Source organism: Colobus angolensis, unplaced genomic scaffold (genome assembly GCF_000951035.1).
Source record: "Colobus angolensis palliatus isolate OR3802 unplaced genomic scaffold, Cang.pa_1.0 Scaffold78, whole genome shotgun sequence".
Lineage (NCBI taxonomy): Eukaryota > Metazoa > Chordata > Mammalia > Primates > Cercopithecidae > Colobus > Colobus angolensis.
The window spans coordinates 5,116,657-5,144,102 of record NW_012121598.1 but is presented as its reverse complement, the minus strand read 5'-3'; the positions used below and the strand labels follow the sequence as shown (position 1 = coordinate 5,144,102).

The 27,446-nt window shown below is 37.0% G+C and overlaps 1 protein-coding gene across 1 annotated transcript in view; it reads left to right on the top strand.

Moving 5' to 3' along the window:
• Positions 1–27,446, top strand: part of ATP8B4 (ATPase, class I, type 8B, member 4) — a 257,644-nt gene that overhangs the window by 113,994 nt on the left and 116,204 nt on the right. Inside the window, exons 9-13 of the mRNA XM_011928601.1 lie at positions 1,526–1,608; positions 10,611–10,769; positions 16,575–16,663; positions 19,171–19,367; positions 26,085–26,293. Coding sequence (XP_011783991.1) covers positions 1,526–1,608; positions 10,611–10,769; positions 16,575–16,663; positions 19,171–19,367; positions 26,085–26,293 — 737 coding nt within the window. The remainder of the gene's footprint in view (positions 1–1,525; positions 1,609–10,610; positions 10,770–16,574; positions 16,664–19,170; positions 19,368–26,084; positions 26,294–27,446) is intronic.

The following is a 27,446-nucleotide window of genomic DNA, read 5'->3' as shown; positions in this document are numbered from 1 at the left end:
AATTTAAGGAAGAGTATGGAATGACAATGAAGGCATTAATCAGGAGTCTTGAAAAATACTTTTTAAAAGTATCAAGAAGGCCTATGTGTGATTATTCTTACTCTTTTGTTTTTCGCATTTGAAGGTAGAAGTGAGATAGTGGAGAGGATCCTGAGGAAGTAGTTCAAAATGATGATAAACTTTGATAAATGACATGACGTAGATTAGGGCTAAAGAACTAGGGCTATCTGGCTTTTTTGGTGTGACTATTTCAGTTATTTGCACAGTTGTTTAAGTGGATGGACATGTTGACCCTTTAGCCTCTATATCACTTATCTCACTCTTGTCCATCAAGCCCAGCTCAATTTCTGCTTCATCTATGAAGTTCTTAACTATCTCAATTCCTACTCATCTCTGCCTCCTAGGAATCAGCAGGTTTTGATGAATAAGATTACTTTTAAACAAACTAGCTTCAGTTATACATCCAACTTATTCTTTCCTGAAGAAAGCTATTTTAACAATGGGTATTCCTTGGGTTGGACTCATATTGTCCTACATCATCGTGAAGTTCATTTATGGAAGGTTAAGACTGGATGCCTTGTTAGGTATCTGCTTTTTGGCTGTCTAAAATGAGTTATTTCATGGGTTTGCACAAAATTCCACACAGTGATGTTTGCTTTTTTACCTACCACTTGTTTTCCCCAAGAGGATGACTATCCTTTTGGGGGAGCACTGAGTATCTTGGGTGACTCGGGTATGTATTTAATCAATATTTGTTGACTGAATGAATGTATCACTAAACATTTCCATAAAACATAGAACTCTGATAGCTGATCTTAAGCTACAGTGTAAGAGAATTAGGCTGAATTCAGTGAGAAAACTGGGTAAGCCCTTAAACACAAGACATAAGTGATGGCCATAGAATCTTAACTGCTGGCCATTTATGAATATCAGAGAGCCATCTATCCAAAGTATATGTGGTCCCACCTATAAGAAGATGCACAACTCACTGTGACTTGCTAAGCTTGTGTAGGTCATCTATTTTAGATTTATGGGTTTCTTGGATCGATTCTCCAAGAAGATGAAAGTTGTATTCCTTTTCCCATTTAAATTTCAGCTACTGGGAAATTAGCCATGACCATCTTTTGCAAGTAAAGCTCCTATGTAGATAGTAGACTCTGGAGTGATATTAGCTTCCTTTATTTGGCAACTGTGTTCCTATTCCGAATGTGTTTTGTAACTCATGCATGATGTCTGAGTAGGTTCAAATGAAACCATATTTGTTATGTCCTCTGTTCTTTCAAAATGCAAAACAGATCAGTGTGTTGTTATAAAGATGTGCCATGGGTAGAATGCCAACTCTTAGGAGCCCAAGAAGCCCTGCCCACTTTCCTGAAACAGTGAGCGAAGTGTGAATGACATTCAAAGGAGAGTTTCTTGGATCTCTTGGGTTTAGCTTTGCATGTGCTACACCCACCTGATTGCTTTGGTAGGATGCTGTTGGCTGTTCCATATAAAAATTCATGTCATGTCAATAATTTCACAGGGAAACGAACCTAAAAGTCCGCCATGCACTATCAGTTACCTCGGAACTTGGAGCAGATACCAACAGACTTGCAAGGTTTGATGGTAAGTATTTTAAACAGATAAACAAACAAAAATCTCAAACCCGAAAAGCAATGCAACAAACTAATTATGTGAGATCCAACTTATGTTTCTTTTTATTTGGTGGAAGGACATAAAATTCTCCAGGCATCAAAGCCTGTAATTTATTCTCACGCTAAAAAGAGTAAAAATACTTGCCAAGGGGAGAATGGCTTTATTAGTTTATCGTTCATTTCATGCTTGTTTCCTTTTTAAATATCGTTTACTTCAATCCCATCATATCCTTTACTTGCCTGATGTTGGCCTCCCTGGAGCCATATAGAGACTTGCTGAGGAGGAATATTGGCCACCCTTGTATTTCTAGCTCTAGGTCTAACCACCCGTCCATTTCCTGGCTCCATAACAAAGACTAATTACCAGACCTCAAACTTCATGAAGACAGTCATCCTGCCTCGTATATTTCCGTGCCTTGTACGGTGCTTGGTATAATTTCTTGAAGATATTAGGTGTTCAAGAAGAATATTCTGATTTATTAATCAGTCGGTCATCTATTGACTTTTATTTTAGACCATGGTTTTAGTATTTCCATCTTCATGCCATTCAGCTGGTCCCTTGATCTTCAGTATAATCTCTCTTGCCTCTCCTTTTCTACCTATATCTTGTTCTATTCTGTTAAAGTTATTCTTAAGTTGTCATAGAACAACCTTCAGATGTTGTCCATTCTAGTGATATCTGCATTTATGATTAAGACACCACAGAGAAACACAATACTTCAAGAGTCAAAGGAAAGAAACACTGATTGTAGGATTTTAGGCACCATAATAGACTGCAGAGAGAATCTTTGGAGTCTCTCTTTCACTCCTCAATGGTCTCCTGCTTTACCCACTTGTCAGTCTGGCCCAGAATATTAGTATATCCATACAGATTGGCTTTATTTACTAATGGATTTTCATGAGTTTGAGACAATCTTCCAAAATGTGTTTTTGGGGGATCCACTTAGGAAAAACATGGATAAGGGTCTTAGCATATTCACATGAGTTAAAGCACAGGCAAGTTTATGTTGTAAAGTTTCTCCAGTGCAGAGCTTAGAGCTTCTATTGCCTGTGCTTTGCAGTTGCTTGTAAACTCTGTCTGGATTCTGTTAATATTTTAATCTCTCTTAAATGAGTGCCTTTATAACAGATGTTTATAGAAAAAAAAATTCCTCCAAATTGAGATTTAAGTCAGGGAGTAGCCAGGAAACTGAATGATCCAAGAAATATTTTGATTAGAATAAAACAAATTACGCATTTTCTACTAAGTAATTTTTTCAATGAAATTTTACTGTTATGTGAATCCAAGAAAAGTAAATTGTGTTCATGAATCAAAATACTGGCTTAAAATACCTCATTGAATATTTATGGAGTCCTAAAAGGGCCACCTAAATATAATTTACTATTACTCATTTCTTTCCTTTCAGAGTTGTACCTTTATACCTCTATTGATCTACGAAGAGGTAGAAATTAATGAGTTTTAGTGTTGTTAACCATCAAAAAGCAGAGCATGATTGTTAACGATTATTTAGGTCCCATTCTTTCCTAGGTGTTTGCCCAGATAGGCTACACTATGATGCAGTTATAAACAACCTTGCAATCTTAGTGGCATAAACACAGTAAAGGCTTATTCTTGCCCATGTCACATCCTGAGTGGGTTGGGTGGCCTTCTCCATCACGGAGCCACAGTATCTGGACTAATGGCATCTGAGGTCCCTGCATCGAGCAAAGGGTAAGATGAAAGAGACACAGTGGTTTTTAAATTCTTCTTCCTCTTATAGTTCATTGGCTAACATTGTCACCTGGCCCTGACTTAACTGCAAGGGAGGCTAGAAAATAACAAATATGAATACTTGTTAAGCATTAACTGTCTCTACCACACTCTCCAAGAATCATGGCTCTGTAAGTCGATGCCAGGATAATGCATAAGGATCCAGGCTGGATTAGGTGGATTTCTTACATGGAACTACAGGATTGGGGCTAAGTATCCCTCTCTTCAACATGACTCCTTATACTCTCAATCCACCATACCCTGCTTGGCTTTTTCTTCTTCTTATAGCAGAAAATGAATAAGTAGTTATAAATTCCAGTGTGGGGCAGAGAGAAAGACCAGCATCAGGCACCAAAAAGACATGGGAGGGCAAAGGAAAGGCCTAACGTAAAGAGACTAGGAAGGGAGTGTGAAACGATGGGGTGAGGAGGAAGCTTAAGCTTCCTGAAGTGGCCTTGTAGGACTGAGAAGGAGTGCTGGATCCTCTCCTCCTGGAAGGCAGGTGTCTGGGAGAGGGATCAGCTGGCATGGTAGTTTTAAAATGTCTTTACTTCAGATCCTTTCTGATGTAAGAAACTGGAACACAGTAGCTCCAAATTTAAACCAATGCAAGTGGTTTTGCTCAGGCTGAAAACACTTTCCTCCCCTAAGATTTTACAGATGAGGTAACAGGTCTTGAAAAGTTAAAGGACTTGCTTATATATAAAAATAACCATTTAATAATACTTCACAAAATTTACTTTTAAGGTGTGTTAATAATTATTACTTACTAGATATGACTTGAATTTGCTTCATACAGAATGGGCAACTCACCAAATCCCCAATGAATAATTATTTTCCCCAATAAAGGCAACACAGACCTCCCTTTTTTATGATTATATATACTTAAACTGTGGTCAGCTTTTCAGAAAACATGTAATGCCAAATTCATGAGGCTGGTACACTTCTGGGCTAAAATCCAGGTTTCTGTTAAGTTTACTTTTTCGTTTTAAAATCTTGGGCTGCCTTTCAATCTACCTTAAAGTTCAAGGCAACAGGGTGTTTTAGGGGTTTATTCTAATAAATAAAAAATATAATTTCCTGTTTCTAAGAAAGCATCAGAAGAATGAATAGATGAATTAAGGGAAAATAAGTTAGAAACAATATACAAATTAGATTCCCCCCAGTTAGCAGCCAAATTTAAAGACCAAGAGGATGATGCAAGATATGGCATGGAAGCCTTTGAAAGAGTTACGACAGTTAATAAACCCTAAATCCTTCCCATGATTGCTCTTGCTTTCCTTGGCCTTCAGTTATTTTCTCCATCCACTTCTTTCCAAGCCCTAATTTATGCATTTCAATTTTAATATCACACACACACACACACACACACACACACACACACACACACACACTCCATTATCCACACATGGTTTTCTAACTACTCCATATCACCATTCTTCTCTTTCCTTTTTTTCCTTCCTGTATTCTTGCTTACTGTTCTCATCTCATCTTCCTCCTTCACTTTTTATCTTAGCTATTTTCTCCACCTGCAGTGTCACTTTTCTGTCATTCTTTATCTTTGTTTTCATCACTCTCTCCATAGTAATTGGTTTAAGTTTGTTTATTAAGCACCTCCTAAGTACAAGATACAAAATAAAGTATGTAGAATTATAAATGATCTCTCCATATATTATCCAGGTTCTTTTGATCCTTTGCTCCTTGTTCTTTTTCTACTCCCTTTTTTGTGTCTTCTTTATTCACCTTTGTCCTAATGAAGTATCAATAGATTACAGGTTTTCCTCTGGTGATTGGAAAAAGACTTTCTTGACTCATGGGAATCAAAACCAGATATTGCATCCTTTAGTTTAAATTAAAATAGGATATCAACATTGTGTATGTTTGACAATGACCTGGCTAGCTTTGGCAAGGTGTAATAGATGAGACAGATATGTGAGGCACACTCTTTACCATGTTCTATCTGTGCTAAGTATATGTTTTAATTTGTGACTTCTGGGCAAATCTGGGTATGGCATTATTTTTGCTTCTGGTTACTGTGTGTTTTTTCTTCTGAGACTTGCCAAAATACTTTCTCTAGCACCAAATTACAGTTTTCTGTCCTTGAATCATAAAAGCACATCTTCCAAGTATCTAAAGACATGAATTTCCCACTCCTATCCCCAGAGAAGTTCCCACTGGGGACTCCAGGTTTCGGACACATAGGGTCAGAACTGAGATGGGTTGAAACCTCAGGATATCTCTGGTAAGTCTCTCTGCCTCCTCACTTTTGCATCTATATTCAAAGATAGTGTCTTTCTGGTGGGCTGATTTCTTTCATCCATATGTGTACAGTCACCCATTATTCATTTAGCAAATGTATGTTTAACACAAGGCCAAGGGATTTGTTAAGGCTGGGATACAGTGGTTAATAAGTCAAGCTCAGGCCATGCTTTTTGAGAGCTTATTTCCCAGGGGAGAAGACAGACTTGAAAAAAGGCTCATCCCTAAAGAAGCCTTTGATACGGTAAAGGTCCTAAAGTTCTCAGGCCCTAAACTTGATGTTGATGTGTGAACAAGAGCTCACTATGTACCAGGCACCATGCTGAGTAATTGCACACATTATCTTGTTAAACCCTTACAACTCTTGAAGGAAGAGATTATTGTTAGCTCAACTTATGGGTAAAGAATCTGAGACCCGGGTAAACTGATTAACTTTCCCAGTGTCACATGGCTGTTAAGTGGAGAAGCCAGACTATGAACCCTGGACTTTTGGCAAATCCTATTTTACAAAGGACACAAAAGGACACAAAACCCCAGGTTGTAAACCAAAGTAGAAAGACAGCATTGGAGAGTTAGGGAAAATTAGCACAAGAGCTTAGCTCCTGATTAGGGAAATAAATGAAATTTTAAAATATTCTAAACCCAAAGGTACAAAATTAATTACCAGAGATCAAGTCCATCCAGGACAAGGATGAGGTCATCATATTTTTAAAACGTAGCAATGTTCTCAGTGATTTTGAAAGTCAAGATCCCTGACAAGAGTTTATAGAAGACTTGGCCAAATGTAGAGACCAGTGCACACAAGAGAGTTGGGTTTTGGCGGGTAAATCCATTTATTTGAAAAGTTCTCATGCAAATATTTTTATACATTTCAAACATCAGAAAAAAATGATTTATGGTCTCTTGAATTTTGTAAGAAAAGATACATAACTTGATTTAACATTATAGATCAGATATAATATAAAAAGAGATTGAGTGGGCCTTGATGTTCATGTTAAAGTCTTATGGGAATTGAAAAACTTTTATAAACAAGTAACTGAAATACTTGTCAATTATTATTATGTAAACTGGACATTCTTATTCCTTGGGGAAATCCCCGGATGTAAATTGTCGAAATGTGTTTAAGAATCTTTTGCATATTGTTACTGACTGAACTGAGATCTGTTTTCTGCAACTCCTGACAAGTTTACATATTTTGTATGACTGTTAATGCTGAATTCTGAACCAGGGAAAGGTTGACTCTTTATTCAGGAATCCTTGTATACTTTGTGGTTCTTTCTAAAGAATAGCATGTGTGTAATTAAAACATGGAAAAATAAGCATCTCTTTTTGGTTAAAAAAATAAAATAGCTTGGTTAGCATCTTGTGATTTTTTTTGCTTACTAGATAGCTTTCCTATTCACCTGGACAGGAGCACACCCCAACAGCACAGCTGACGCATGAGGCATAGATTCCATGTAGAGGCAGAATCTTTACTGCTGGTGCCGACATGCCATTATGGTGGTAATGATGGATGGGTGAACCTTGACAGTTGAAGAGTAAAGAAGCTTTAGAAAATAGGAAGGTGACACTCTTCTTTCTAAGAAAATAAATAAACATTTGTCATAATCATCAGGGCAAACAGTAGTGGGCAATCTCTGAAACGCTAAGAAACTCTTGGCTAGAGAAGTTCTTGAACAGCAATATTGATGTTTTATTTGCTGGATAATTTGTCTTATGGAAGAGTTGCAGTACAGATAATCAGTAACTATTTCTATTAATAATGTACACGAAGAGATGAATCCAGCTTCTCTGGAAAATCATAGACTATTGGGCACTGAGTTCCATTTTTATGATAAACTGCAGACTTTCTCTTTGAGGTTAATACTTAGCTTGAGAAGTCTGTCGAGTTGGTAATTAACCAACAATTCAGCTGACTAAATCTAGAATGCTTAGGAAGGTCCAGAATGAGATCCTGTAGATTTTTTCAATATGGGTCTAGAGCATTTCTGGGTGATTGTCAAACGGTTAGATTGCAATCTGCTTTCATGTCTTCTCTTCAGGGGGGCGAACAGATATGAGCAGCTAGTTTGATTGTATTTACACTTCATTATTGACGTGATTTTCTTCCGACTTTATTATTGCCCATTAAAGATGACTTTGTGCTCCAAACATATATTCAATAAATGACTATGTGAGAAATGATGCGATTTTTTCCTAAACTGTTTCCTCATCGATTGTCAAACTGACTATTTACGGCCTCTTTCTCTTCTCCGATTGAACTAGCAAAAGGAAGAAGGGTCCTAAGAGAGCTTTCCCCTCATCCTTGTTATGCTTCATGGCTAGGTTCTCATTTTGGTTGTTTCTAATGCACTTTAATGCTCCCACCTGTTTTCAGTACTCTCAGATCTACTCGGCTCCCGTTAGATTTAGGCCAGAAACTAAGCCCCGCCAGTTGTGCCTCGGCTATTTGGTTTTCTAGTCCTTCATTACTATCATGGAAATAGACCTACTTTTTCCATTTTTCTTAGATCTGCTCTAATATCCATCTCATCTCTTAACCTCTCTCTTGAAATCATCTGAAATTTTTTCTATCCATCTCTTCGACAAAGATCCTATTATGTAGATAGTATAATAGTTTATAGGAATACAAAGGTGAATACAGTGCTCCCTTCAAAGGAATCTGTTCATCCGTTTTGGAAAGTGGTACAAAAGAAATTGGGAAGTGTGTGTTTTATGCTAAGAGAGCTTAAAAAGGGGAAGCCGAGCACTTCTAATGATAAAAACAAATGTAGTTTGGCTTTGTTCCCACCATTTTGTTTTGACTGGGGCCTGTATTTAGAACTTACATCACCGAGACCACACTCTTTGAGAAAGGCTGAATTGGAGCTTAGCCTCCAAGAACCCAGGCAGTACCCCTTGGCCCTACTGCCTGTTCTTGTCTAGAACCACACCCTTGGTGTGAGGCCAGCGAGGAGTGAGCCAATGTGTTTAAGGCTGTATTTGCCTCCATGTCAGTCTTTGCTTACGACAATAGAAATGATCAAATGAACCTGTTTGTTATATTCCTATTGGCAGGGATTGCATATCATGTTGTTGTTGCCCAAAACACTTTTTTTTTTTTTTTGAGTGGCTCAGTTTGAAGCCTGAGAAATTGAGTCTTGGGTCAAGAATCTGAAATAAACTTTAAGGGTTGCTGTTAACCTGTTATTTTATGTAGATTTTGCTGGTGATAGCCAATTCAAGATTTTACAATTCAGAGTGAAAATTGGTCAAGAAGAAAAGATATTGAATTCTGAAAATGTCTCCTCGTCTACAACATAGTTGTCTAAACAACTTGAGCCAGTTTAAATCAGTTTTAATTTACTTTTTACTATCAGTGATAGGCCATAATGGAGCTAACCAGAATTCAGCCCCTTCCCTTGGCAAGGTTATTTGTCTTATCCAAATCCTCCTGCCAGCAGTCTCTATTTAGCAGTGGGAAATAGGGATGTCTGGGAAACTGCCAGTGAGTGCCTAAGTGGGGAGGCTTTAGGCAGTACTTTTGTTATACTGGGGAAAGACAGGTGGAGGTTGGAAAAGCGGCCCTGAGGCCATGAGTCCCTCATTCCTGTCACAGTTTTATTTTCTTTTGCTTTTTTAATACAAGGGCTGTTAGTGATCTGGTTGGTCACGAGTGACCAGTGGCCATGTGGCAACTGGTTGCTGTTACCTCTGTTTAGTAGTTTTAAAGGGAATATCCTAGGGAGAAAGGGGACCCACCTAAGAAGCCTCTTTTAAGTTCAGACGGCAGCTTGGAGAGTGGATGGAGTCAGTGTAATATAGATCTCTAGGCTTACTTGGTCCCCTTTCTCTTTAATCAGTGCTAAAGATACAGTCCCCTTTTTATTTTCCAAATGCTACGTTTTATGTTCCAACTTGCCCTTTTGACTTCTGATTAAATGTGAATGTATTTTTGTTTGTTTGTTTTTGAGAGAGAGAACTTTGTAGGTACTAATCTCACCGCCAACTCCAACTCAAGTCCTGACTGGATCTAACCACAGCTTCCTTTTTCATATCTCCCCTCTCTTTTTTCCTTCCTCCCTGTGTTCCTCTCTCCCTCCATTCTGTTCTTTCGTGTCTTTGTACTCATTATGTATAAAAATTTTTCCTCACCTTTTGCAGTGGATATGTATATTAATCTAATAGTTATGTTTTGTGACAGGGTCCGTGAAAGATTATTTGTGGTTTCTTTTTCTATCTAGAGAACCCCCATCCTGAATATATATTTTCATATTGAAATAATGGAACGAATTGATTCGTTGATTTGGAGTGGGCATGACTTTGGTTTGGAATTAAAGAAACTAGAAACATCTTCTAGGGGCAAGTTATATGGTGCCTTTGAGAGTCACCAGAACTCTGAATCTAATCAAGATAAGAAGCATAGAACAGCTGAAAGGAATCACATGCATTCTCAGACACATGTGGCAAACAAGGCCCAGGTTTCTTTCTGGTGGAATACAGTAGGACCTCTGAAATCCTGATTATGAGCTTAGAAAGATGGTTAACTTTTGTTGTGAGACTGGAAGTATACTATTTTAAACTGTGTAAAAGTTCACATTTAGCTGAAAGAGATGGAATAAGAGAAACTTTTAGGACAGTCACTGCTTTATCTTTTCAAAAATTATTTGTTATAAACTAGAAGTAAAGATATGCTCTTTTTTATTTTTTAAGGAAAAAATATCCCATGGCTTTTAAGGTTTCTGTTGTTATTTGTTTTTTTTTTTTTTTTTTTTTAATTTTTGTTTGGACAGTACAGAAAACTGTGTTTCAAAATAGTTGATGGCTTTCCGTTTCTCTACCTCCCAGCTTATTTTTTCTAGCATAATTCTGTATATGTAACCCCATGCTGTTAAAGGGAAACAGTGGTAAAACAGTGCTGTGGGCTTCTGAAGAGAATTTTGGGTGAGTCGTAAAGAGGTTTGTTTTGTTTTTCTATTTTCCAGGGATTGTTGTCTGTGAGGTGCCTAACAACAAGTTAGATAAATTCATGGGAATCCTTTCTTGGAAAGACAGCAAGCACTCCCTCAACAATGAGAAGATAATCCTGAGAGGCTGCATCCTGAGAAATACCAGCTGGTGTTTTGGAATGGTTATTTTTGCAGGTACAGCATGTGACCCAGCTCTATGGGAACCTTTCCTGCAACATACACCAGCACAGTCTACGATTCTCCAAGTTCTGATGAGCACAGTGCTTTCATTCCATGCGAAGTAGTGCTCTGGAGTTGGCTTCAGATTGTAGGACACCAGGAGAAAACACCATTGCTCTGAAAAGAGTCCAGGTGGCCCTGTTATATGAGGGACTACTGCCATCTTATTCTTAAAGATGCTGGAGTTTTAACTAGACAGTGGGTGCTAAATACCTACTGCTTAATTTTTCTTTATTAACCCCATCTTAATCACCTTTGTCATTTTATGTATGAATCTGCCTTTAAAGTGGGTAAGAGTATGAAAGAAAGCCCCTGGCTGTGCAGTTAATTTTGTAGTTTGCAAAGGTCAAGCAGACCTTTTGGAAAAGGCTTCTTGATCCTGTAATCATTTCTGTTTATACTCCATAACTTTTTCCACTGTTCGTAAATAGGAGAGTGGGTTCTGGAAAGACTGTGCATGATGGGGGTGGGTGGGGTAGGGGGAGGTGCCTCTTACTCTTCTTGCCCACCATATTTCTTTTCTCTGCTTTATTTATGTAGGCCCAAGGTGGCCCTCTCTTGCTAAGAAAGCTTACAGTAGCACCATTTCATAAAGCCACTCAAATTGTACTCATGGCTTCCATTGCCAGCCCTTGATTTTAAAAGTCCTGTTTATTGTGACACCAGATTAAGATGTGTTTTAGGCCTCTTGACTATGTGCAATCAAAATTGGAATGTTTTTCTTAACTGACCTTCCTCAACAACAACAAAGTGTTCATTAAAATCTTAAAAGTGTTCCAAACCTAGAATTGTTCTCCCAATTCCTCTAAATACTGTCAGCTGTCAGTGTTATCAGTGCTCTTGCTGCTTGGGGCACTGCCGTTGTAAAGACCTGGGAAATCCCTAGAAATGAGCTTTTATGTTTTAGTCGGGGAAATAAACATATGATCATATATTTCGTTACACAGATAAAGAGAGAGCTAAGCTTGTCCATGAACATTCCTTTATCTTCCTACTTAACGATGGGGAAATTTCGTGGTCTTCTGATGGGAAATACCCTCCTGACTTGCTTCCTGTCATCATAGAGATAGAAGTGCTTCATCCTATGGATGGGATAAAGCCCCAGACTTTGCATTTCTGTGATCTTGTTTGGAATGGTTAATTCAGGACTCAAGTTCAGCTACAATGTTTCATGCTAGGGCAGCTGTTGTGAACTACTGCGAGGCCAACTTCTTCTTTGTAAGGTTCCTTTATGGGAAAATGCTCTGAAAAACATAGAAGTTGGCTGGTAAGTTGAACAGGCCTCCCTCCAAGGAAGTGTAACAGAAAGTTCACAGAATTTCGATTGGGCAGACCTGAGTTTGGATTTATTACTATTTTTTTATTTATTGTTATTGTTATTATTTTTTTTACCAGCTGTAGGACTATAAGCTTTGGTTACTTACACTTCCTAAGCTTTAGTTTTTTTTCTGCTGTAACATGGGGATAATAATGAGTACATTAGAGTCATTTTAAAGGCTCAATGAGATAATGCATATGGAAAAGGATGCTTGACAAATGTTATTTTCCTTCCTTTTCTGCTTCTTCCTCCTTCCAAATTTAATTCAGAGCACCCAGCCTACTCTCTAGGCTGAGAGTTGGAAAAACTTACTGCTCTCTGGACTTTGGCAGCAGGCAGCAGGGAGAGAGGGAATACCCTCTTCTTTTGTGATTTGGCCACGGTATTCACTTGCAGGGGACCTTATCAAGTGGATATTTGTAAAGCAGAGCATGCCTGCATTGACTTTAGTCTGGTTACAAATGTTGGTAGAAAGCTTAATTAGAATGCTGGCAAACGGAAGAATTAGTGGTTGGCTTCGTCAGTGTCAGAGATGTACAAATGGATGTCGCAAAACCTCTAAGTCTTAAGACATTTAGTTGGGGAACTAGTTCCAGGTCAACACCTAGGTCTAATGAAAAATATCCAATGAATTATTAAGTATTCTTTCTGTATTATTACTCTAGTTATACCTACCACTAGGAATTGTGCAAGGAGTATAGATGACACAGATATGGTTTGCTTTACAAACGTGTTATTTGTGAAGGTCTAATATATATTAACAGCGAGGCTACACCTCCCTGGTAATGCCTTCTTGATGCTTAGGAGAGGAGAAAATCTTATTTCTGAGGGCAGGAATTATATTCATTTAAACAGTCTCTGGGAGTCTGTACCATCTTGAGTGCACACTGCATTTTTGTCCTAGATGTCTTCTGTTTGCCTCTCCAGATTTCCTCTCACCTTTCTCCACCCTTCTTTCTGCCCTAGGAGGCTTACTTGTGTGGTTTATATTAATAGGTTACCTTGTACTTCTGTTTCTGGTTGGGCTTTGTCTCAGGGCTCCCTAGGACGAGACCAAAAGGAGAAAGGAGATTACAGTCAAGGTGTTTACTCCTCCAGGCTGCATTCTTGTATGGTAACTTCAGGCTGGCCAGATCTATCAGCAGAAGGCCGCTCTTACTCTAAGGGCTGCAAATTCCTATCACCTCTTTCCCTTAGGGTCCAGTAGCCATTCCTTCCCTTCGTCCCTTCTGGCTCAGATGGAGAAACAGCTTGATTGCTACATGCCCTTCGTTAATGCACTAACCTTTTGTTTCCCCTATAATCCCACCTACGCTTTCTGTAAAGAGTTCCTTTATAAATAAACCTCCTCCAATTATCTTTGTTCTATGTGTCATCTATTTCCTTTTAGGATCCTGAATAAGACACCTTCTTAAATATTGGCTGACTGTTTCATATAGTTTTAGAAAATAGTAAAGACCAAGAACTTTAGAATTACTTTCGTCGAGGTTCAAATTCTCGCTCTGACACTTACTAGATGAGAAATCTCAGGCAATTTCAATTCTTTAAACTCAGTTTCATTATTATTGAACTGAGGATAATAATCCCTAATTTGTTAGTTTGTTGTAAGCATTAGTTGAGATAATAGGTGAAATGTAGATGTTCAAAAAATTAATTTAGTTAAAAATTAATTTACTTACAAGTTATTTATTGAATGTCTACTATATGCTGGGCATTATCCTACTTACTCATTGGGGATTAAAAATGTGAACAAAAGCAAATGTAGTACATTCACTCATATGATTTTCAGTATGGTAGGAGAGAGAAAGAGGTATTCATCTCAAGCCAAAATCATATCAATGGCCAAGGCCTTGTGGCAGGAGTAAGGAAAGTGAGGTCAAAAAAGAAGACCAGTATGGGGTATGGAGAGCACAGATGGATATGGGACTGGAGACATGGATAGGGGCTAGATCACGCTGGTAGACCTTGTGGTCAGTATCCAGAATTTTGATCTTTATCCTAAGAGCTTCGGGACACCATTATAAGTTGTCAAACAGGTGGGACATATATGTGTTAATTGTGAAAGGCTTAATCTTGCCAAAACTGTTTATAATGTTTGTAAATAGACAGCAGGTCCTGGGGTTGGGGAGGAGGAAGAATATTGGTTAGTTTTGGGGGCAGAGTGGATGCAGGGAGACAAAGTTTCTAGGTTTTTACAGTTGAAAGATGACGGTCCCTCAGATTAGGGCGGAGATTGTGAAAGGAGAGGGAAGTAGATAAATTCAGAAGGCTTTTAGAAAGTTGAATTGACAAGCTTTGATGACCAGGTTTGAAGGTGAGGATGATAAAGGTATCCACTATGACCGAGGTTTCCTCCAACCTTCACAACTGGATGGATGGTGATGATACTGAGATAAGAAGCTTGGATGAAGATTGTAAGCTAGATCGGACAAGGGCCACTTGAGAAGCCTTAGAAGAATCCAGATGGAAATATACAGGCAACACAATACGTAGGTTTAAATATATGGATTTAGAGCTCAGAGGAACAGCATGAGCTGGGGATACACATCTTGTCTATATTATTAAAACTATTAGTCTTAAAGCTACAGTCTTAGGTGACATTGTCCGGGGAAGATTGAGTAAGAAGAGAAGGTAACCTATGCCTGAGTCTTAAGGATTCTCCGTCTTTAGTGAGTGGGTAAAGGGAAAGGAGGGTAAGTATCACGGAAGACAGGAAAGGAGCTACCAAAGAGGTAGGAAGGAAAGCAGGAGAACATTATAACACTGAAGCTAAAGGAAGAGTATGTTTCAAAAAGATGGAATAGTCAACAGTGTCAAAGATTGCTGAGTGGTCAAGAAGTTATGGAGGATATTGATGATAACACCAGATCTGTTTTGGTGTTGTGATTGGCCCAGAGACTAGGTTGAGTAACGAGTGGGAGATAAGAAAACGGAGGCTGTTGAGTGCAGAAAATTTTTTCAGGATCTTTGACAATGAGAAGAAGAGATGTGCATATAAATACTTGTGGTTATATTTACATAAGTGCTTAACAATCCATAAAGAGGATTCCTTATTAGTCTGTGTGCATTTGTGTGCTTAATGGAATGTACATTTTCAGCACCTAACTGGTCTTTCCATATTTCAGTTTTTAGCAACCACAAACTTTATGTGTTTTTTGTAAAGCCTACAGCACCAAGTATCCCCAGGCAGTCTCCCATCCAAGTAACTAACCAGGCCTGACCTGCTTAGCTTAGCTTCTGAGATCAGATGAGATCAAGTATGTCCAGGGTGCTATGGTTGCAGACTATTTGGCCTTTGTGATCTTTACCATAAAAGAAATATTTCCCACCCTCAATGTTCATATGATTTTAATAAATGATTCTGAGAAAATGTGGGTGGTCCCCTATACACAGCAGTAGCTAGGAATAGGACACTGGGGTGCAATTTCCAACTTCAGACAATGAATTGTTATGAAACCTCAATTATTGCTTCTGTTTTTCTCTTACATAAAGGAAAGTCTTTTAAGGATGTGCCTATCCTTCCCTGACTTCTGGAGTGGTATATAATTTTGGGTGTGCCTCCCTTTTCTCCTTTCTTTAATTTCCCCCTTTCTCCTATATTAAATGGCTCTATGGATTGAAAATCATGAGAAGACTATGTGGAGAGGAAACACTAGAGAAATTAGCTTTAATTAAAACTTAATTGCTGTTATTTAGCATTTTCTCTCTCCACAAAGAATTTCTTTAACAATATTTTTCAATATTTTTATTTGTTCATCATCTGATAACCTACTTCTAAAGCAGTTGATTATATTCTTAGAATTCTGGCAACAAGGCACTTATCATGGGATAATGTAATTAACTGAAATAAATCTAACACAACATTTAAGACAGTTCTTGTCTTTGCAAAAATTACATATTATATACATGCAGTATACAATACACAATAAATGTTTAAATTACTTGCTTATGTATTTTGGGGGGCTATTCTAGTTTCTTCTTCAAAGGGACCTCAAATCTTTTTGGGAAACAGATCTAGAATTTGGTTTCTTATTTTTCCATTTTTTACCTTAGTGTTCTGAATTGTGTTTGTTGCTGCATTCTTTTTAATATTTCCAAATTATTCCTCACTTTTCTTGACTGTGTTATCTTTAACTATGTCAAACTAGAAGCCTATTTGTGCATAGACTTTGAAAAAATAGCTTTACTTAATCCTTTCAACTACAAGTTCCGACTGTATTTGTCCTGGTCTAAGAAGACCACATCTCTTGCAGTTTCCAGGATTGTTGTTAACCTAATTGTTGAGAATCGTATACAATTTAATGGCCCTTGCTCTTAATAAAAGTTAAATTATTGTGAAAAAATATATTTTTTCTTTCAGAGACATTTGATGTGAGCAATAATAAGAATAAGAATACATAATCATATCATTTCAAAGTTATTTACTTTTTTTGTTTTTGCAGGTCCTGACACTAAACTAATGCAGAATAGTGGTAAGACAAAGTTTAAAAGGACAAGCATTGATAGATTGATGAATACTCTAGTACTATGGGTAAGTTACAAAACTAGGCAATATCACTAGTCATTGTTATCTTAATATATTTACTGTATCTTGCTGGGAAATCTTTAAGAAGCCTATATTCTCCTTGTGGAGTTTGTTTTTGGGGATTTTGCATTTGAGGCTCAATTACACTGCCTTCTATTTTCTCGATTATGCTAATTTCTCAATCAGTGGTAGAATTTATCATGAGAGGTAGGTTAGTGTTTATGGAGGTATTCATGGTCTTGCAAATTCCCCATATCCCAAGGATTTGTTTTTGGAAAACCAAACATGGTTTTTAAGGCAGTTTGGTGTTTTTGTTATCTTACTTTTTTTCAGATCCTCTATACATAGCTTATGGTGGGCAGGGCTGGCTTCATGAGCGTGTAATCTGTGTAACCACACAGGGCCCCACACTCAGACGGCCTTACGTTTGGTTTATTGAACTTCTGTTGCCATCTAGAAATTCTTAATACTTTTAGAACAGAAGGTCCCACATTTTCATTTTGCACTGAACCCTGAAAATTATGTAGGTAGTTCTGGTTATGAATCCTTTGAGCCCCACCTCACAGTTCTCCTCCTTCACAGAGACCTCTAACCTCCTTAGCTCATGATTATCTTTCTCTTATGAATTTTTTTTTTACTTCTGATTCTTTTGAAATGATCTTCTCTACCACCCAATTACCAAAAATATTCAGATATTCCTTACATTCCATCCTTTTGTCAGTTAAGCCTGTGCTACCTCTTTTTATTGATATAATATTTAGTCTTTGTGTAATACTGCTTTGCTTGTATAGGGGTAAAATTCGAAGACAGCCACTTTAAAATATAAAGACTGTGACTTCAAACCATGCTTTCACATGTACCCTATCACAGGCTCACAATCATGAAGAATCTGAGTTCAATATGTATTTGCTTACCTGATATGTAATAGTTGGACTCTGAATAAGGAAAGAAGAAAATTAGCACTTGCTGTGCACAAAATATTGGCCAGGCTTTGTGTTTTACTTTCAGTATCACCTGCAGACCTGGGGTTTTCTCCAGCAATACCAGTCACCTTCATACAGAGCCTATGAGGCCAAGAAGACATGTCCATAAGGGTTTGTTACCCTTCTGCCCCCAAGGAATTTCTCATTTAAATAGCCCTGACTCCACTTCAGGGCATGCGGGGTGTGTCCACAGAGCAAACTGACCCTATCTTTCATACTAGAAAATAGGATGACCCACTGGGGAGTTATAAGCTAAATCAATTCTTAAATTATGGCATTTAATGTATTTTACATTAAATTTTAATGCTCTAAAGTCATTATGTTTAATTAATTTGTAGTCTCAGCCATTAAAGAGGATACTATAATATAGGTACCAAAGTCATAGAAGTTTTGGGGATTCACAGTCCTACTTTTCTCTCATACATGGTTTTCTAATATACTTTAAATCAGACTTTTCCCAATCTTTTCTTCTTATACACCTATTCTTACATGCCCATATTATGGAATAAGGAAGAAAGCAGCTCTAGAATTTCTGAATATTCTTTCTTGGAAGAAAAAGGAAATAGAGGAAAATCCATTTCTGTTCTCTAGCCCTACTCTTCCCTCAACATTGGCTGGTCTCAGCTCTCAACATAGTGTGACACTCAGCTGAACAAAGTCTCCGCAACATCTTGTTCAACTCAGGTCTTAACCATGTTCACTGAGTTTGTGGCCTTTCCTTTCCCAGGAAGGGTTTTAGACTCACTGTAGATTGACCTTGTTGTCTCTCTAGTTGTTATACCTACAAATATGTGTTTTTCTAATACTGTTACTAATAACAATGTAAGTGTCTGCTAATGGTTTTCAAGTTGCTTCCCACATTTTTATACTAAAAGTAAAGTATACATGTCATGAAGTATTTTAGTTATCCTTATATTTCTTGTTGACCTCAAGTAAGAATTGTGCAGCCAGATCTATAACCAAGAGACTTGGTTAGTCTGAAATTGTTCTTTATCACTGATATTTTCTTTTGCATTTATGCCTTGGGTAGCCATATAATTTGTCATCCAAACAGGACACTTTTGAAGGTGAAATGCAACATGATTACTATTACATCTGGACAATAGTTGTAAACTGGGGCCATCCAGGACAAATCAGTGCATATGGTCTCCTTTAATTAAGCCACCTAAATATACCTACTTACCACAAATTGAGGATGTGAAGTTGTTAACTATGTGAACATAGACAAGTTACATAGTCTTTATGGTGCTTCTATTTTACTTTGTTTTTAAACTGTAAAGTGGGGGATAATGACTGTTCCCATCTTAGAATGTCAATGGGCAGATTCAGTGAGAAAATGTATGTGAAATATTTAGCTAAGTTCCTGACATAAAAATGTGAAATTTTATTCATATGATTAATGGTAAGAAGAGGTTTGCGTACTTGCTTTTCAAATGACTATTTCTTGGAGTTAGACGCATAATTAGATCATGTTGATATGACTAATTTTGGATTCAAGTTAACCTTAACCAGACTTCTATCTTATTTCAGATTTTTGGGTTTCTGATATGCTTGGGAATTATTCTTGCAATAGGAAATTCAATCTGGGAGAGTCAAATTGGGGACCAATTTAGAACTTTCCTCTTTTGGAATGAAGGAGAGAAGAGCTCTGTGTTCTCCGGATTCTTAACATTCTGGTCATATATTATTATTCTCAATACAGTTGTACCCATTTCCTTATATGTGAGGTAAGATGAGAGTTTATATTTTAATGAAATAATTTCATCCAAACCTTTGTTTCCAGTAATCATTTTTGTTTGTTTTAAAATTTCAGCAGTGCAATAGATGTCTTGCTCTTAACTGCTTATGATTTGCGACATCTGTTTCAAATGGGACAGCTTAGCTGTTTAATCTGTTTAACTTTTATGTTTTCAAATTATAATAAATGTGGTTCATTTTCTTCTTGATTTGATTTGGTTTCTTAGAAATGTTTTTCTCTGTAAGACATGGACTACAATATAATCTCATGTAACCTGATCAATTAGAATTAGTTAATTTTGAGTAAGAAAAGGAAGAACACTGGGGAGATCTATAGAGGGGGTGCCTCTTTGCCACTAGACTGGCTCTATAGATACATAGATTCTGTATCCTGTTCTACAGGTCCTGTTCTACCACTTACTAGCTCCATAATCTTGGGCAAGTGACTTCGTCTTCTAGTGCCTCAGTTCCCTCATTTTAAAAATGAAGAAAATTATAGTTCTACCTCACAGGATTGTATGAGGAGTAAATACATGCCTATAAAGCTCTAAGAATTCCTAACACATTATAAAAGCTTAATGAATATTAGCTTTTCCTATTATTATTAGTAACTATAAGTATGTACATAAAGGAGTTAAAATATAGTAGGTGACGCTAGTCCATTGTAAGATAAGAAGTATGATTTATAACTTCTACTACAATTTGTTCTGTCAGGATTAGATTTGATCCCATAAATTAGAGCTAAGGTGGTCTCTTTTTTTGCCTCTCTGTCTCTCTACATACACAAAGAACACACACACACACCTCTTTATTTAGATACATGTATACGCATATATGTATATATGTGTGTGTATTTGATAAGTCTTAGAAATTGGCCCTAGAATCTGTACCTGGGACATTCTTGATCCCGATCCTAACAACACTGAGCCAGACTGTCCCAAAAACACTGGAGCCAAGATGGGACTTGGTTGTTTGACACTTCTCATCATCAGTACTTCAACAATACACAAAATCATCAGCTCTAAATCCCCACTTATTTTTATGCACCCCTTTTTATCTCTCTTCAAAAATCTAGCTATGATGAAGCAAGGGAAGTTTAATGCACAAAATCCACCCTTGTTTTGGATAGTGGTCAGGAAACTGAAATGCCAAGTTGTGGGAAATTGACTTGAAGTAGTGGCATGTGGCCACAATACCACAAATTGCTTTGGGCTCTCTGGAGCTGTGGTCAGAGAGGCTCTATTTAAAGTATATCCTACTGGCTCATCTTTGATTTTGAGGACCTCTCATGCTTGTATCCAATTATAAAGTCTGTAGTAAATCCTGCTCTTTGCCGGAAGAGCTACAGTCAGCTTTTATAGCATTCCTTTATGTCCTAAATGAATAATAAATGTGCATAGTGGCTTTCCATCTGTACATATGCAGTTTTGTATGTCCTCACGAAGGATGTATATTCTGTATACATTCTTTCTTTGAAGAACATTGGCATTTTCTTTAATGATTTGAAAGATTGATTTTTTTTTTTTTTTAAGATACCAAAGGTAGATTCTCAGTTTGGCATTCCTTATACTTCTAATGCGCCATGGTTCATTAGACAGAAAACGTATTTGTAATAGTCCAAACCCAGTTTCTGGTCTTGGTACTGCCACTAAAAGCTGTGTGACCTTGGAGAAAGTGCTCGGCTTCTCTGTGCCTTAGTTTGTTTGTCAAATATGTGCTTCCCCGTTAAAAAAAAGGATTAAAAGAATTAATTTCTGAGTTGCTTTATCCTCCACATAATACCACCTTACCTTTAGGTAACATTATATATATATATATATATATATATATAAAGTGATTCAGCATAATATTTTATCACTTAAAAACTACTTTCTTATGCATTCTTATAATTTTCAAAATTACTGATGTTCTGTAATATACCATGAAATATGATACCTTAAAACTCTGTGAATGCTTTTCTCTTTTTTTAGCATTTTATATTTTACACGTCCACATACTTTATCTCATTCATGTTGCCCAACAATCTTATGAAGTAGGATTTGCTGAACTGCTTTCAAAATGATGAGAGGATTTGCTCAGGATTGTGAGCTAATGAGGGACAGAAGTCTTCTGAGAGTTGGGACAGTGTTTTCCTCTATCCCTAAGCTATGCATGATTTATTACTAAGTGAAGAAATCAAAAGAAAAAAAAGAGTCTAGAGTTCTGTCCTTGTTGTAAGGCATGGAAATTATGAAGATAAATGGGAGCCTTTCTCTCACCAAATAAGTACAGTGATTCTGATCTTAACTCGAGGGAATTTCAGGTTACTCAGTCCTAAAGATTGAGACATAGAAAAAGAGAACTCCCAGGTATTTCTGTCCAGAATGATGAAGACCTTCTGCCAAAGCTTCTATTAGGCTTTAGAATATTGACAAAGAGTAAATTAGTGCCATATGTCACTTGAGGATAGAAGTTCAGTATTTGCTTTGAATGGTTAACAATTCCAGGCGAGGAAAGGACATTTATTTTGGTAGGATGTTTCTATGTTGTCAATTTGTTTGTCTGTTATGTTAAGGCGTACCCAGCTACAGTTTTTTAAAAAGTACATAATCTTAAGAAATGCAGCCATTGTTACCCCAAGGAATTAGCTTTTGAGTGTTCTTTTCCAAAGCAATAGGAGTTCATTTCTATGTTGCTTGTTTTGCCCAAGACTGGGTGAAATTATAAGCTCTGTTCTGCGAGTATTCAGGCAGAAAACACTAAGCGGCCGGAGTATGCTAACTCTGAATATTTTTCTCCTTTTCTCTGCTATTGTAAAAGCAAGAGCTGAATGTTCCACTGTGGCCCTTCTGAATCCTCTTTTCCCAAACAAAAACGATGCCCATTTTCTCTTCAGACTTTTAAGCTCTAGGAATTTGAATAAATTTTGAATACTTCCATTGGCTTATACTATAACACAGAACAATCAAATTCTGTTTCATTCACTTTGGTTTAAGATTACAGGGAGCTACTTGATTTTCAGATAAATAAAAAACTTCATGGTTTGTATTGTGACCCTCATAATGCCATTCTTAAGGCCTGGTCTGCACTGGCTTTCCCAAATCCCTGAGTTTTAGTCTTGGCTCTGTGGCTAATTATTGATGTGATGTTGGTTTAGTCACTTTACCTCTCTAAGTCTTAATATCCCTATTGGTAAAATTAGAGTCTAAAGAGTTAAAAGTCATACACCCAACACTGGTATTGACTGCCTCTGATGGGTAAGATACTACCCCAGCCCGTTGTAAGTGCTAATGCTTTTTGAGTGAAAGGAATAAGGAAAATAAAGCTGAATCAGACCAGCTAGCAAGGCATTTACATGGAGGGTGGGGGTGGGGTGGGATGCAGAAGAGTAAACCATACATGAAGATTAATAAATAAATAAACAAAGAGTGTGAGTTATGTATCTTAATATCATATCACACTCTACATAGTCACAGTGTAATTTTAGTTAGGGAGAAAAAAAGTGCTACCATTCAAATAGTTAAAAATGAATTGGCCCCACACCTCTTTTGGGGAGGGAAAGGTAGGTATGTTATGTACTTTTAGAACTTGAAGCATAGAATTTAATAACCAGAAATGATTTGAGTGTCATCTAGCCCAACTTTGTCACTCTACAGATGAGAAAAACCAAGGATTAATTTCCACGAAGATCAGAAATAAGCTATGGTACCTGCTATTACCATAACTATTTTCTACTGTTCTGGATATCCTTGTTAAAGTACAAAGACATGAAACTGAAATATCCATGAATAAGATAAGACATGAACCTGAAATAAACCTATTAGAAATGAAGAACACAGACAATAATATGATTATAAATGTAGTCAATCCATAAGAATAATCTGTAAAACTTTCAGTAGGATAATTTAGTTATGTCTAATTATGAAAGTAACATTACAAAAATTAAAAGCTGTATTTTAGTATAACAACAATTTAAAAACTTATCCTATCAAAAAAAGTTTAAATTCTGCCCTTTGTATCCATGGGTTTTGTATCTATGGACTCTACCAACCATAGATGGGAAATATTTGGAAAAAAAAAGATGGTTGTGTCTGTACTGAACATGTACAGAGTTTTTTTCTTGTCATTATTCCCTAAACAATACAGTATAACAACTATTTACATAGCATTTACATTGTATTAAGTATTATAAGTAATCTAGAGATGACTTAAAGTATACAAGAGGATATGGGTATGCTATATGCAAATACTATGCCATTTTATGTAAGGGACTTGAGCATGCTCAGATTGGGAGTCCTGTAACCAATCCCCCATGGATTCAAGGGACGACTGTGATATTCAAGAACAAATCTATAAAGCTATGGTATGAACCTGTGCTTTATAGATTTGAAAAAGCAAAACTAAACTAAACTAAAATTCTTTAACTAATTGAGGTACTTTAAAAAATGGAATTCCTGAAAAGATTTGACCTTCTCCTTGAAGTTGTATTTAAGTTTACAAAATATCAGTTCTTTTCAAATAATTGAGAGTTTAACATAGACCTAATCAAAATCGCAAAGAAATTTTGTAGGAAAATTAATACATTTATTCAAATGTTTACTTCGATGAATACATTGATTCTATCAGGAAAAACAAATGGGTGATTATAGTTAAGAATTTTTGAAGAGGAAGAGAATAAAGGTGATTTTGTTTCTTCTGTGTATTGTCAGCTATTATAAAGCTACAGTAATGAAAACAAGAGATGCATTAAGTGTCATATCAATGAATAAAATTGAAATCCATAAATCAGATGGTAGTGAGTAAAATGACCTATTTGTGACACAGAAAGCATCCCAGCTTAATGGGGAAAGGAATGATTGTTCAACAAATGTTGATGTAAAATCTTCTTGTTTGGAAAACTTGAAATTTGCTCCTCATATGTACATCAAACTTTCAATTTCAATCATAAATTTCAATTGGGATAAGTAATTATGAAAAAATCAATAAAAACAAATAAAATATAGATATCCGTATATATAATCTTGGCATAGATAAGGCTTATCTAAACAAAACTACAAAACAAAGGATAAACTTTTGATGAATTTGATCCTTTAGAAAGAGAAAACTTCATATCGAAAAACTGGAAACAGAATGAAAAGACCATCAGCCAGCTGTGGCGATGCATGCAGTCCCAGCTACTCTAGAGGCAGAGGTGGGAGGATCGCTTGAGCTCAGGAATTTGAGGCCAACCTGGCCAACATGGTGAAATCTGTTTCTACTGAAAATACAAAAATTAGCCAGGTGTGGTGGCGGGCACCTGTAATCCCAGCTACTCGGGTGGCTGAGGCAGGGGAATCGCTTGAACCAGGGAGGCGGAGGTTGCAGTGAGCCAAGATCGCACCATTGCACTCCAGCTTGGGCAACAAGAGCGGAACTCTGTCTCAAAAAAAAAAAAAAAAAGAAGACAAATAATAAATTGGATAAAGTATTTGTGTTGTTTTTTGACAGAATTAATAGACTTAATAACTATAGAATTCTTACAAATCACTAATAAATACACTGGTATCAGAATAGGAAAAATAAAATAGGCAGACACAATTATATAATTCCAAGAAGAAATGTCACTGGCCACTAACATTTGAAAAAAGTGTTAAACTCATTGATAAGAATTGCAGTAAACAGTAGTGACATAGCTTTTGAATTTGCATATGGTGAAAGATAATTTTTAATAATCTGATGGTAGAAACTTATGTTGCTATGACTTTTTGGAAATCAGTTTGGCATTATGTATGACATTGAGCATTGAGAGAGTTCATACACTTTGCCATAGAAATTTTGCTTCTGGAGCTGGGAGGTCATAAATGATTACTAGAATGTAATCAGAATTATATTAATAATTATTGTAATAATTAACATAATTATGTAATTAGAATGTGATGCAACACTCTTTTCATGGTAAATGAGCAGAATGGTATGACAACACATCCTGTTTTCACTTAGTATCTGTTATGGTTTGGTTCTGCTTCATGGAAATACTATTTTCTATCTCTTTTGGCAAAGTGAAGCCACATCAAACAATGTATTGGAGAGAAAGTTCTCAACAGCACATTTCTTTAGATCAGACATCAGACAAACATCTTCAATAATAATTAGTTTCCCCTACCACAGGGTTCCCCAACTCCCAGGCCACAGACCTGAGCTCCGCCTCCTGTCAGAGCTGTGGCAGCAGCATTAGATTCTCAAAGGAGTGCAAAACCTATTGTGAACTGCGCAGCAGTTTATATATTGCAATGTAATAATAGAAATAAAGTGCATATTAAATGTAATGTGCTTGAATCATCCTGAAACCATCCACCTTCCCCTGATCTGTGGAAAAGTGTCTTCCACAAAACTGGCCCCCGGTGACCAAAAGGTTGGGGACCACTCCTATCATATAGGAGGAGACACAAACTAATACGCTATACACAAAATCTCCACTGGGCCTGTTTAATGTAGAAAACCATGAAACATTCCCTAAAGCTTTATCCTAAGCCGGCTTATTGTTTTATGGTGTTGCAGGAAATAACTCGGAAAGGTTTATGAGCAGACTCTGCTGAGAAGCTTCTGAAGATCCCTGTGACCTAGGGACACAGCATCCACATTTTCTTCTAAACGCTGAAGACTTTGGCAGACTTCTTATTTTGGCAAAATATTGTATGTTCTGAAATTAATGGAGCATTTCTTTTTTTTCCCATTTTAATGGATGACAGTGTGGAAGTAATTCGTCTAGGACACAGTTATTTTATAAACTGGGACCGGAAGATGTATTATTCTCGAAAAGCAACACCTGCAGAGGCTCGGACAACCACGCTCAATGAGGAACTGGGGCAGATTGAGTACATTTTCTCAGACAAAACGGGTACCCTCACTCAAAACATCATGACCTTTAAAAGATGTTCCATTAATGGGAGAATCTATGGTAAGAGACACAGTTGCTTTCTCTTAACGGTATTGTTAACAATTTCTTGAATAACTGACCCCATTAAAAACAATTTAAAAATCCAAAACAATCACTGGCTTTCTTATTAATACGGGCACCATCAGCATCTACCATGTAGATGCTGGTATGCTTGGCAGACTGTAAATTCTCACTGAATATGTATTGGATAAATGTTGAGTAGTTTAGATGAAACTTTGGATTTATTGCCATTTATGGATAGAGAAGAGGATTAGATAGGATAACTCTCTGAAGTTCCTTTCAGTGCTCTGTGGGATTCTTTATTATTATTATTATACTTCAAATTCTGGGATACATGTGCAGAATGTGCAAGTTTGTTATGTAGGCATACATGTGCCATAGTGGTTTGCTGCACCCATCAACCTGTCATCTACATTAAGTATTTCTCCTAATGCCATTGCTCCCCTAGCCTCCCACCCCCCAACACGCTGTGGTGTGTGATGTTCCCCTCCCTGTGTCCTTGTGTTCTCATTGTTCAACTCCCACTTATGAGTGAGAACATGTGGTGTTTGGTTATCTGTTCCTGTGTTAGTTTGCTGAGAATGATGGTTTCCAGCCTCATCCATGTCTCTGCAAAGGACATGAATTCATCCTTTTTTGTGGCTGCATAGTATTTGATGGTGTATATGTGCCATATTTTCTTTATCCAGTCTATCATTGATGGGCATTTGGGTTGGTTCCAAGTCTTTGCTATTATGAATAGTGCTGCAATAAACATATGTGTGCATGTGTCTTTATAGTACCTTGATTTGCAATCCTTTGGGTATATACCCAGTAATGGAATTGCTGAGTCAAATGGTATTTCTGGTTCTAGATCTTGAGGAATTGCCACAGTATCTTCCACAATGGTTGAACTAATTTACACTCCCACCAACAGTGTAAAAGTGTTCCTACTTCTCTGCATCCTCTCCAGCATCTGTTGTTTCCTAACTTTTTAATGATTGCCATTCTAACTGACCTGAGATGTTATCTCATTGTGGTTTTGATTTGCATTTCTCTAATGATCAGTGATGGTGAGCTTTTTTTCATACATTTGTTGGCCACATAAATGTCTTCTTTTGAGAAGTGTCTGTTCATATCCTTTGCCCACTTTTTGATGATATTGTTTGTTTTT